Source organism: Myotis lucifugus, unplaced genomic scaffold (genome assembly GCF_000147115.1).
Source record: "Myotis lucifugus unplaced genomic scaffold, Myoluc2.0 scaffold_109, whole genome shotgun sequence".
NCBI classification, from domain to species: domain Eukaryota; kingdom Metazoa; phylum Chordata; class Mammalia; order Chiroptera; family Vespertilionidae; genus Myotis; species Myotis lucifugus.
Genome location: NW_005871157.1, coordinates 3,807,224 through 3,820,156, shown reverse-complemented (window position 1 = coordinate 3,820,156; position 12,933 = coordinate 3,807,224). Strand labels below are relative to the sequence as shown.

Here is a 12,933-nt window from a genome sequence, read left to right as displayed (position 1 = left end):
TGCTGCAGTTTCTATTGAATCTTGTATAGTTTCCTAGGGTTGCCAAAACTAATTTGGTGCCTTAAAACAACTGAAATTGCCCTAGCTGGTTTGGCTCAGAGCCTGTGGACTGAAGGGTCCCGGGTTTGATTCCAGTCAAGGGCACATGCCCAGGTGGCAGCCTCGATCCCCAGTAGGGGGCATGCAGGAGGCAGCCAATCAATGATTCTCTCTCATTGATGTTTCTTATCTCTCTCTCCCTTCCTCTCTAAAATCAATAAAAATATATTAAGACGACAACAACAACAAAAAAAAACACAACTGAAATTTATTGTCTCACAATTTTGGAGGCTAGAAGTCCAAAATTATGTTATCTGTAGGACCATGCTCGCTCTCTCTTGAAGTCTCTAGAGGGGGACCCTTCCTTGCCTCTTTCTTAGCTTGTAAGAGTTGTTGGCAATCCCTTGGCTTATAGATACATCACTCCAATCAAGGCCTCCATTTTTATATGGCCTTCTTCCCTGTGTGTCTTTGTGTATCAGTGTCCAAGTTTTCTTAATAAGTACTCAAGATATTGGATTAGGGCCCATCCTAACTCAGTAACCCATAACATTGCGTCATTACTAAAGACTATTAAGAACACATAGGAAAAAAACTTAAATAATGGTCCTTCCTCAAGGAACTTAAAATTGGGTTGAGAAGACAAGGTTAGCACATAAGAAGCTATTAGTGAAAAATGAAGAACAAAACTAATTATTGTGGCTCAAACAATAAATGTAAATTGTGCACAAAGAAGAAAAAGCACGCTCCAGTTAGAAGTCCCAAGGACTTCATGTTGGATACAGATCAGAAACTAAAGATTGGTACAGTCTCTTGGTAGTAAGACGCACAGAAAAGAGGCAAGAGGCTACAAGTCAAATGGCAGGAGCAAAGGTTACAGAAACAGGAATTAACTGACACAGAAAAGCAGGTAGGGAGACAAAAGTAAGCAAAATAACAAGTTTGGAACAAAGTTTGGACCAGGAGATAATGGGAGACAAAGGTAGCTGGAATTCTGACTGGATGCAGTGAGTGATGCAGCCTCTCTGAAAGTAAGGTTTGAGGAAAATTGACTCCAAAAAAGAAGCCATGGGCATGAGTCCACAGGAGCTAGGACAGGGCATTGTGGACATCACTCATTCACAGGGTCACCAGGAGTCAGCGCTGAGTCAACAGCATGTAACAATTATGAACTCCAGGGAGAGTATATACCACTTATACTATTTAACATTTCCCTCCAAAAAAAGGAGGTTTTCCTTTTTTTCCTCCTGATCACCTATTAACAATTCCTAGGACAGTGCTCTGTTAAACACCACTTTTAGAAATGCTGCTCCAAAGAGACAGCAAGGCCCATGAATAGAGTCCATTATTAGGTGATTGGAGGGGGAAAAAATAATCCAGCAAAGAATATAATAAAGAAGGTAGGAGGCAAATCTGGAGAGTTCAATATTATAGAAGAAGGGAGATAGTTTCCAAGAAGCTAAAGATAATCAATAGGACCAAATTACTGAGAAACTAAATAGATTGAAAATAAAAATGATTTTTGGATTTGACTAGGAAGACCTTCAAGTGAATGGTTTCAGAAAAAAGGAGAAAAGAAGGATGGCTGACAGAATAAAACAAGATTAAGATGGGGATGAAATAAGAAGTTGAAACATTTACAGACCACTAAAAATTGGAGTTTAGCAGAGAAAATAAAAAAAAAGAAATTGGTTCATTGGGAGAAGGAAGTAAATAGGGGAATAAAAAAATGTTTAGAACAGGATACCTATATTTGTTTGAAGGTAAAAGTGAAAACCTACTAAACTGATCATTACAGTCCAGTAGATAGAAGAAACGGAATCCAGAGTATAAATTATTAGAAAAGACTTATCTTTCCTTTCAGATTGGAGACAAGAACTTTAATAGTAATACCTAACAAATCCAAGTCCGAAGATCTTATTTACCAGCCAGCTAACGTGGCTCAGTGATTGAGCGTCTACCTCTGAACCAGGAGGTCATGGTTAGACTCCAAGTCAGGGCACATGCCCAGGTTGTGGCTTGATCCCCAGTGTTGGGTGTGCAGGAGGCAGCTGATCAATGACTCTCTCATTATTGATGTTTCTATGTCACTTTCCCTCTCCCTTCCTCTGTGAAATCAATAAAAATATATTAAATAAATAAATATTTCAAAATTTCATAGATTTCTGCCTACTGCACCCAAGAGAATTTTGTCTTTAGAGCTCAGTGTGTGTAGTATGTGTATAAATTTGCTGATCTCTTGCTCTTCTCAGAGGATGTCTATGTTGTGGTAAAGAGGAGGGGGTTATAGAAAAGCACTTACCTAAGGGCCTCAATCTTTATGAAGGTAGAAGCTCATGACAATAAAGAAGTTGGGAGCTCATGGAGATTTTAACTTATAACAATTTACTATAAGTGATTTTGATATACAAAATAAAATCTTGTAATTATAATAGGAATACACACACACACACACACAGACACACATACAACCAATATGAAGATTACCAAAGAAGCATACAGAAAGAAAAGCATCTACTTATCCCACCCAGAAATTTTTTTAAAATATATTTTATTGATTTTTACAAAGAAGGGAGAGGGATAGAGAGTTAGAAACATCGATGAGAGAGAGACATCGATCAGCTGCCTCCTGCACACTCCCTACTGGGGATGTGCCAGCACCGGAATCGAACCTGGGACCCTTCAGTCCGCAGGCTGACGCTCTATCCACTGAGCCAAACCATTAGAGCCCACCCAGAAATTTTTACAACTCTGCCACACCACCAGAAATTGCATAAGTCATAAATTAATATATAATTCCAATATGCTAATGAGAACAAAGACTTTAGTAGCAGGTCTAGTTACAGTCCAGCTTTAAACTTTTTAAATTTAAACTTTGTATGACTTTCCATCTGCATAAAACACCAACCATAGCAGCTACTTAAGCATACAAAATTTCATTTTTATATCCTTTCAAAAACAATGAAAACACTGACATAAGATTCTGTTGCATAGGAAAATTTTTAAATTCTACCTTTTAGGTTAATTTCATTAATGACTCAAATTAAGTACATAACTTTGGATTAATTATGTCCAAGTCACAAATGTGGTGCATAGAGAGTGTCAGAGCCTATCGTAACATTTTGATCACAAAGAGGACAGCTAACATTTGATTCTTTAACTACTTCATACATTGTCCTATAGAAATTTATAAAAAGTCATACTGGCTTAAAAAATATATGGTGACTACCCTAAGCAGAGTTAGAGGAGGCCCCATTCTTTAAATAAATTAATTAATATTGATCAATGTGCACGGAATAAGGCAACAACACCCACACCAAATCTGGCAGCCTCCGGATTTGTGAATCTGTGAACGTCAGGCGGCCACACAGGCCAGATGATTACTACTGCCAGCTCAGCAGCTGAGCCTGGAGAAAAGGCGGCACCCGCCCGCAGGCCACTCTGAGAACCAGAACTTACAGTTTCCTCGGGCAGGGGCTGGAGAATGTGGCCGTGATTAAACCAGTAAAAGTCCGGCAGAAGCAGGGCTGTTGGCGGTAAAGGGGAGCTTCCGGGGCTGCAATCCTGGAAGGCAGGAGGCAGCCGCTCCTGGGCTGGCACCCCCACCTCGGAGCCGAAACGACGGGGGCTGAGCGGCGCGGACCCGTCCTTACCTTGTCATCCTCGCATCTCTTCCCCAGGCCCTCCCTGGCCTGCAGTCGGCTGCTGAGGCGGCCGTAGTCGGCCTCCTTCTGGTCCATCTGCTTCTTGTGCGAGTCCACCAAGAGCAGGAGGTCTGAATTGCGCTTCTCCAGGCGCCCGCGGGCCACCTCGGTGCGCTGGACCTGGCCCTGCAGCTCGGCCACCTCCTCCTGAAGCAGGACGTGGCGGGAGGAGATGCTCCAGTAGTTGAAGGCGAGGATCGCGATCACCACCAGCAGCACCACCAGCACGAAGGAGGGCAGGCGGCCGGCCCGCCGGTTGGCCCCGAAGCCCACCATGGGGACGAACCGGGCTGTGCCTGGTGTGGGGGGCGGGGGGGCCTCGCCGCCGACACCTGCCGGCAGAAGCTCAGGCCGAGGCAGCGGAGTTGCCTAGGGGACGCGGCCCCAGGGCCGGGAGAGGGAGCGGGCGGTCCAGCGCGCTCGCCCGCCCGGGAGCCGGAGAAGGGGGCGGGGCCGCCAGCCCCTCCCCGCCCCCTCTCCTCAAATCCTGCCGGGACGCGTTCTGGAGGCTTCGAACACCACCCCACGCCCGCGGAGAGGAACCTACAGAACCTAACTGCCCGCACCTTCGGCCCCACACCTCAGCCGAGGGGGCGGGGAAAGGAGCCGGAAGGGGGTGGATTTGACGCTGGCCCCGCCCACCGGCGGTGTTGGTCGCCTAGGGGTCCAATTTCCTAGTTTCCGCCGACGCCCCCTCTTCTCGCGAGAAAGTGGGCTTCTCTCGCCCATTGCGGTCGTCTCTCGCGAGGGCTGTGTCTGTGGGGAGAGTGTTGGGGTTAATTCTGGCGGTTTGGCTTGGCTCTTGGACCTGAGTCGGAGCCCCTTCAGCTTCTACCTGCTCCATTCCCTTTCCCCGGGGTCTCGGAGTGCCCCTCCGGGGAGTGTTGGTCCTTGAGGACTTTTGGGGCTGCAACTGCGACGCAGGGAAGAGGGTGGGAGGGCTACGGACAGAAGGGGCGACGAGGAAGGTTTGGAACTTGGTTCAGTAGAAGGAAATCTCCTTTGTGTTAACGATATGGAGAGAACACAAAACAAAAAGACAATGAAATAGCGGTACCCCAAACATGACGGAGAAAAGCAAGAAACACTAAGCTTTATGACTGAACGGGATGGTGCCAGCCCGGTTTCCAAGGTTACTGCTTTCACGAACGGAAAGAACTTAAGAATGTGTGGGCTTCTGTTCTTCAACTGCTGCTTTTGCTTCCGACTGAGATTCCCAACAGAGTCCAGAAGCTGCCCTCGATGAATGATAACTAATGGTGTTACTGACAGCCAACACATTCTAAATGAGAAACAGCAGCTCTCTTACAAAATGTTTTTGCGTGCCTGGTTTCGTATTGCCCTGTCAACCGCACAGTTTCACAGATGAGAAATCCAAGACACAAAAGCGTTCCAGGAACTTTCACAAAGTCCCATGTCTTGTTTAAGATAGAGTTCAATCCAGATCCGTGGTCTCTAACATTGCTCTTTGCGTTATACCAAGCTAACTTGCTCTATGTTCAGCGTTAATTATGTAGAAAGCCCGCACCTCTTTTGTCTGCATATTTCCTTTGCCCTTGCATAAACATTTAAAAAGTATTGGCTCTATTCCTGTTTAAGGAGAAAATGGAGTTGCCTTATTTTTCAAACCTTAGGTTAAAAATATAAAATACACAGATGTGTAGGCAAGTTCTTTCCATTGCAAACTTCCAGAAATTAAGAACCTCCAGAATGCAAGCACTTTGGTATTTTCATTCAAATCAGAGTGGTAGGATTTTGCGCAAGGCATCATCTTTGAGTATTTTATGATTCCTATCCATTTAAAAAATAAAGGTACTTGTAGAGACATAGAATCATCGAACAGACCGTCAAACCTCAGAGGGGAGACGGGCGGAGGGGCGGTGGGGCAAGGGTGGTGGTGGTGGTGGTAAGAGATCAATCAAAGAACTTATATGCATATAAACAAAACCAATAGACACAGACAATGGGGGGGCGGGGCGGGGCGGGGGCAGGCTGGGAGAGGACAATGGGGGGAAAAGGGGACATATGTAATGCTTTTAACAATAAAGATTAAAATAATAATAATACTTGCCTAATGGTCCTAGAATAGCCTGGATGAATTATTGCACCTTCAAAGCATGATAACTTCCATCTCAAAGATACAGAAAAACAAAAAACATCAAAATTATTAATATGTAATTCATATCAAACTTGATCCCTTTGCTCTGGTTTCATAAGATCTAAGAAATCCCATTCAGTCTTCAACGACGAGCCAACTTTGGCAAAAGGGAGCAAGGCAGAAATGGGAAATCATTGAATATAATGAGCCTTCCCATCTACCCTTTCCTTAACTTCATATTGACCTTGCTTTGCTTAGCCAGCTGTTGAAAATTAATCTATAAAGTGATGTTAACTGCTTAAGATGTAACTCTTTCCAAAAGTGTTTGCATTTTTCGCCCATTCTCCCTCTATCGAGCACAAAAGCGCTGTTCTCTTCCCCCTCACCTTCCCCCCAGGTGCATTACCTCTGCCTTTCTTTCTCCTAAGCTCCAAGGGCCTTTCTAGTATGTCTGTAACTTTCTAAATAAACTTTCTCTTATAATTTGAAAAAAAAAGTGTTTGCATTTTTATATAGGATTCTGACATGTGAAAGTATAATACAGAAGACATTTACATACATTATTTTCATCAGATGCTTCAAAGAACTATTTGGTGCCATTATTCCAATTTATAGATGTGGAAGTAATTTACACAAAGTCATATGTCTCCTAAGTGGGAACATTTTTTTTTCCTATTTTACTGGTTATCTCTTCAAGCCAATCCTCCTACTAATGAGCCCAATCCAGATACTATCAAGACAGTGTATAAATGCTTTCCTATAAATGGTTCAGGGTTAGGCATTAAACAAATTGAAGTAAAAGTCAACTCCTAAAGCAAGGTGATTAAGGTTAACAACAACAGAAATCATGTTGTTATTATGTACCTTTCAAATGATGCGATGAAGGTAGCATTCTGTCTTCCTTCCCAAAACTCATAACCCTAGTCTAATCATGAGAGAAACATCAGACAAATCCCAATTAAGGGGCATTCTACAAAATACGTTGACAGTGATACTACAAACCATCACAAGGAAAATCTGAAAACCTTTCACAGCCAAAAGAAAGGTAAAGGCCATAATTAATAAATGTAATGTGGTATTCTAGATAAAATCCTAGAACAGAAAAGGATCATTAGGTAAAAATTAATGAAACCTGATAAAATAGGAATATAATTTGAATAAAATATAGACTTTAGTTAATAATAATGTATCATTATTGGTTAATTGATTATCATAAATGTACATGTTAATATAGGATGTTGATAATGGGGGAGACTGGGATGTGGGATACATGGGAATTCTGTACTGTTTTCACAATTTTTCTGTATTTCTAAAACTATTCTAAAGTAAAATTATTTTTAAAAGTCAGTTCCTATTTTGGGGGATATCTTTTAGGTTATCAAGTATAGACATAAATATATTCTTATAACTAGAAAGGCAATATAGTTATAGAGAAATAATATTTTAAGATTTAATTGAGAAGTAAGCATCTATTATAAATGGCAAGTATGGTTGAATCATAAGAATTTTTCTATTTAGATGGAGTTTTCTTTCTTTTTTAAAATATGTTTTTTATTTTTTATTTTTTTAGAGAGCGAGAGAGAGGAAGCTGGGGGACGGGGGGCGGAGAAATATCAATCGGCTGCCTCCTTCATGCCTCCCACTGGGGATTGAGCCTACAACCTGGGCATGTGCCCTAACTGGGAATCAAACCAGCAGCCTCCTGGTGCATGAGATGAGGGCTCAACCAACTGAGCCACACCGGCCAGAGCTAGATGGAGTTTTCTTCAAAGGCAGAAATCATGTCATTTATTTCTCTTGTATAAACCTGACCCTTTCTCAAGTTCAAAACACTATTTGGAATATACTACTCATAAAAAATTTGATGTGCTAGAGGTGAGCAGAGGAGGGATTATTTTCTAACTTATCCCTCAATATTTAGGACATTGGGTAAGACTAGGTTAGAGAAGGTGGCAGATCATAGGAATATAAAACACACAGATGTGTAGGCAGGTTCTTTCCATTGCAAATGAAAATAAACCCAACCTAAATTGGTTTAAGCAAAAAATAAAATATTTAATTTAAAATGTATATATTAAAAGGATACTAGGATAGTTTATTGGAAGAGCAGCAGGCACTGGGGTGCCCATAGGGGACTCAAGGCTTTCAGGACTGATTCTTTCTGTTTCTGCCCTCTGCTTGGCTTTATTCTGTCCTACTTTGGGTGGTCCTTTTCCTTGTAGACAGGAACTATGGCCCCCGCATCCCCAGGATCGTATCCTGCCAGTCTATGATCTGAGAAGCAAGGGAGGTCTGTCTTCTAGCTATCAGTACAAAAATTACCAGGGGAGGATTCTGGTTGTCCAAGCCTAATCAAGTGCACACCACTTACAGCCATGAGAGGTGAGGTATTATGATTGCACAGCATAGGAGACGCCTTTGTAGCCAATGGGCAGTCAGATACCAAGAAACAGAGTGTTAGGTAGACCAAAACGAATTTTAGCTACAACTGAGTTTTCTTTATGTTGAGATGTATTACCTTCCTTCAATTAAGAATAGTTAATGAGTGAATAAAGACATGGTGTTGCAGGTTAAGTTCCCCAGGAAACAGACTCTGAGATGGAGATTAGTGATAGAAGGTTTTTAGGGGGTGTTCTTGGGTCACCACTCTCAGATGGGGAGAGAAAGGAGGAAAACAGAATGGACAGAGGGAGATGTTGGGCTGCTACACAGTCTCAGTGAAAGCCTCACCCAATTCCAGAGTTTTCCTGAGTCAGAAGGGTCCAGGCCTTTCTACCCTCACATCAACCAGGTTTTAGATAGCTAGAGGGAAAGGGTTAGTAGGCTGTGTGCCAACTTCAGTTAATTAGTAACAGTGCCTGGATTGCTGCATTTAAAAAGATTAAGAAGGTGTCTCTGGATAAGTGAGAAAGAAAGCTATGCTCAACTAGTAATTTGGCCACAGGCACAGGAGGAGGTCTGATGTCATGTATAGGAGGTGGGTGCTATGATGTGCCACTCAGATCTCCTTTCAGGAAGGAAGGACTTATTCCTCCAGCAGATAGCCCTCAGCCATCAGCCCCATTCAGAATTCTCATTAGAGGGCTACCTTGTGAAGGGAAAGTCTCCTCCATGGGGCAGCCTACAACCAATACTGGTGAAGAGAATGCACATTTCCTCAGCTGTACAGTAAGAGACAACATACTGTAGGGGTAATGTGAGCTCTGGAGTGGGTGAGTTAAAAGTCTCTGCCTCTTATTAATTTTATAACATCAGGCAAAGTGCTTAACTTTAGTACCCTAATTTTCTCATTTCCAAAATGGCATAGCCATCAGGATTAAGCTTGACTCCATATAACAGGGTAAAAAATAAAGATAGGATTTTCTTTTCTCTCACATAAAAAAATCCAGAAGCGGACCATCTAGCTCCTTCCAGCTCACAGCTCTGTCAGCCCTACAGAATGGACCTTATCTTCACTTCCAGACATGACATTCTTCTTTTAAATTTATTTTATTTTTCAATTACAATTTACATTCAATATTATTTTGTATTAGTTTCAGGTGCAGGATAGCATAGTGGTTAGACAACCATATACTTTACAAAGTATTCCTCCCCAATATTTCCAGTACCCACCTGGCATCATACATAGTTATTACAATACTAGAGGCCCGGTGCACGAAATTCGTGCACAGGCAGGGGCAGGGGTCCCTCAGCCCAACCTGCACCCTCTCCAAACCAAGAGCTCTCGGGGGATGTTCAACTGCCAGTTTAGGTCCGATCCCATACCAGACTGACCACTCCCCTCCCCCACGGGGATGTGACTCCCACTGAGGGGGGTGCAGGGGTGCAGGGGCAGGCGGGGCCCTGGTGAAGCCCCAGGTTTCCACACCTGCCCCTGGCTCCGAAGCAAGGAGTCCCAACCCTCCCGGGGAGTCGGGGCCAGGCACAGAAAGTCCCCCTGCTGCGTGCGCAGCCTCCTGCTGGTCTGTCAATATGCAAATTGGTCATTACTGTGATGTTGTTAGGACCAATTTGCATATTACCTCTTTATTATATAGATGAGAAGCCTGTTGCACGAAAAGATTCGTGCAATAGGCCTTCCCTTCCCCTGGCTGCCGGCACTGGTTTTCCTCCAGCACCTGGGACCCAGGCATTTGCTCCGGCCGGAGCCACCTTCAAGCCTTCGTTGCCTCGCCCGGCTGCTCCAGGTTGGGTCACACACGGGACGCCCGGGCGGGCCAGTGGATTGCTGCTGCCCCGCCCGGCCGCCCCGGGTCAGGTCGCACACAGGATGCCTGCCGCCCCGGGTTGTAGATAGCAGGCCCAGATGGCGGCAGGGCAGGCGGGATGGCGCTGTCCCGCCCTGCCTGAAGTATGCAAATTAGCCGCCATCTTTGTTGGCGGTTAATTTGCATATCGTGCTGATTAGCCAATGGGAGGGGTAGTGAAGGTACGGTCAATTACCATGCTTGTCTATTATTAGATAGGATTATCTCTCTATATAAAAGCCTAAGCAACTGTTACAACTGAACGACCAGAACAGCTGGCTGATTGGCTGGAAGCTATGACACACACTGACCCAGACCTTGCTACTGGGGCCCTGACAGCCCCAAATCCGGTTCACCTGCACCCCAGACCCAGAGAGGGAGGAGGGAGACCAATTCCTCATGGAATCGGCCATTGGTTAGCGTGCTCCTGGAGCCCTGACAGCCCTGAATCCGGATCACCTGCACCCTGAACCCAGACAGGGCAAGATGGCCCAGATTGGCCCTGATCACCGGTCAGGCCTAGGGACCCCACCCGTGCACGAATTTGTGCACCGGGCCTCTAGTTAACTATGTACTTTCATCCCCATGACTATTTTGTAACTACCAATTTGTTCATCTTTTTTTGGGGGGCGGGGGCACTTTTATTGCTCAATTTGTTCATCTTAATCCATTCATCTTTTCACTCAGTCCCCCAACTCTCTTCCACTCTGGCAACCAGACATTACATTCTTGATCCAGGAAGCAGAAAGGAAGAAGGGCAACCCCCCTCCAATATTTAAGAAGATTTCTTCAAAAGTACATTCCCATTTCTCATTGATCTGAACTTAGTCACATGATCACTCCCAGAGACCAAGGAGGCAAGGAAATATAGTCTTACAGCAGTGGTGTCTTCAGTTGAAAATTACAGTCTCTTAGGAAAGGAAAGGGTAAGAAGTATAAGGAAGTGAAAACAAACTGCCACGCCCAGACAGTGTGGCTCAGTGGTTGAGCATTGATCTATGAACCAGGAGGTCACAGTTTGATTCCCAGTTAGGGCACATGCCCAGGTTTTTGGACTTGATCCTCAGTAGGGGGTGTGCAGGAGGCAGCTGATCAACAATTCTCTCTCATTGTTGGGGTGTTATCCAGCATCTAGAAGGGTTCAGGAATCTGGAGAAGGGCTGCGTGTAAATTAATAAAGAGACTAGACATGAAATATAAATTTGGAAGGCATTTTGGGGAGCCAGAGGAGACCTAGCTTTAGTAACCAAGTTCTCTGAATCTCTGGACCCTAGCTCTTTATTAACACAAATTGCCCTAAGGCAAAGCAGGTATGCATAGGTAAGGTAAGGTTTGGTATACAGTAGGCATTGTCAGTTTGGGGGAACTGCTCTGGGCTATCCCAGTAGCAGACAATAACATGTAGATTTTCAGGTTTGGGGAAATGCCCTCAGCTGTCTGGCAGCAGGCAGACTTTTCAGGTTTGGGAAAATGCTTTTAGCTATTCCAGCAGCAGGTAATATGTAGATATTCAGCCTTGCCAAATACGCCCCAAGTTCCATCAACCTTTTGATGAAACTTCTTGCATTTATGACATACTGGAATTAGCATCATTGATGTTTTTATCTCCCTCTCCCTTCCTCTCTGAAATAAATAAAAAACATATATTTTTAAAAACTGCCACAAGTGGGAATACCAATAATGGCTATTTCATATGACTGTTGTGTGCATTAAATGACTTAATACATGTACAGTGCTTAGAATAGGCAAATAGCAGTGGTTCTCAGTTTGTGGGGAGGGCATGAATGAATGTGTTCACTAACCTTTGTTTATATATTGAATAAGTAATTTCTTCAAAATCTCACTACTTTTTTAAAATGTCTAAGATGCTATTGTGGTGGATAAAATTAAATTTTATTTTAAAATTACTAGTGATTTCATCATAATCTTTTTATTGTGTTTTCTTTTTTTAGTATATTTTTATTGATTTTTTTAGAGAGAGGAAGGGAGAGTGAGATAGAAGCATTGATGAGAAAGAGACATCGTCATCGATTGGCTGCCTCCTGCATGCTACCACTGGGGATTGAGTCTGCAACCTGAGCATGTGCCCTGACCTGGAATCGAACCATGACCTTCTGGTTCATGGGCCAATGCTCAACCACTGAGCCACACCAGCCAGGCTTTATGTTTTCTTAATCAGTGGACACTAAAAGTATAATTATTATCACATGGGTATCTGTACAGTTTTTGACATTAAAAATGAAGTTATTAGAGTAAAAAGATTGGCAATCTTAGACCTAAAAGCCCATATTTTAAAAAATATATATTTTATTGATTTCAGAGAGAAAGGGAAAGGGAGAGAGAGATAGAAACATCAATGATTAGAAAGAATCATTGATCAACTGCCTCCTGCATGCCCCCTACTGGGGATCGAGCCCACAGCCCGGGCATGTGCCCTTGACTGGAATCGAACCCGGTTCCCTTCAGTCTGCAGGCCAATACTCTATCCACTGAGCCAAGCCAGCTAGGGCTAAGCCCATATTTGTGGTAGAACTGTAACCCAGCCTCTATCAGCTTCTTCAGACTTATTTTTTTCCTTATGTCCCTAGCTCTAAGGATATCCTGTTTCCCAAGCTATATTATGTCTCTGATCCTTTGGATATTCTATATTAGAATGCTTTTCCACTTACTTCTTTCACTACCATTCATCTATTATTAATAACAATAATACAAATTTCTCAGATACCCATACAATCACAGTTATATTATTTTTAAAAATTTATCTTTATTGTCGAAAGTTTTACAGGTGTTCCCTTCCCCCCCCCACCCCATTGACCCTCTTTCCCACACCCACCCCTTCCCCAGG

The 12,933-nt window shown here is 43.5% G+C and overlaps 1 protein-coding gene across 3 annotated transcripts in view; it reads right to left on the bottom strand.

Moving 5' to 3' along the window:
* The window catches only part of CASC4 (cancer susceptibility 4), an 89,908-nt gene extending 85,585 nt beyond the window's left edge, over positions 1 to 4,323 (bottom strand). For all 3 annotated transcript variants that reach the window (XM_006093119.3, XM_006093120.3, XM_023757607.1), the window contains exon 1: positions 3,693 to 4,323. In XM_006093119.3, coding sequence (XP_006093181.1) covers positions 3,693 to 4,019 — 327 coding nt within the window. In that variant the 5' untranslated portion in view covers positions 4,020 to 4,323. The remainder of the gene's footprint in view (positions 1 to 3,692) is intronic.
* Positions 4,324 to 12,933: the final 8,610 nt, after the last annotated feature.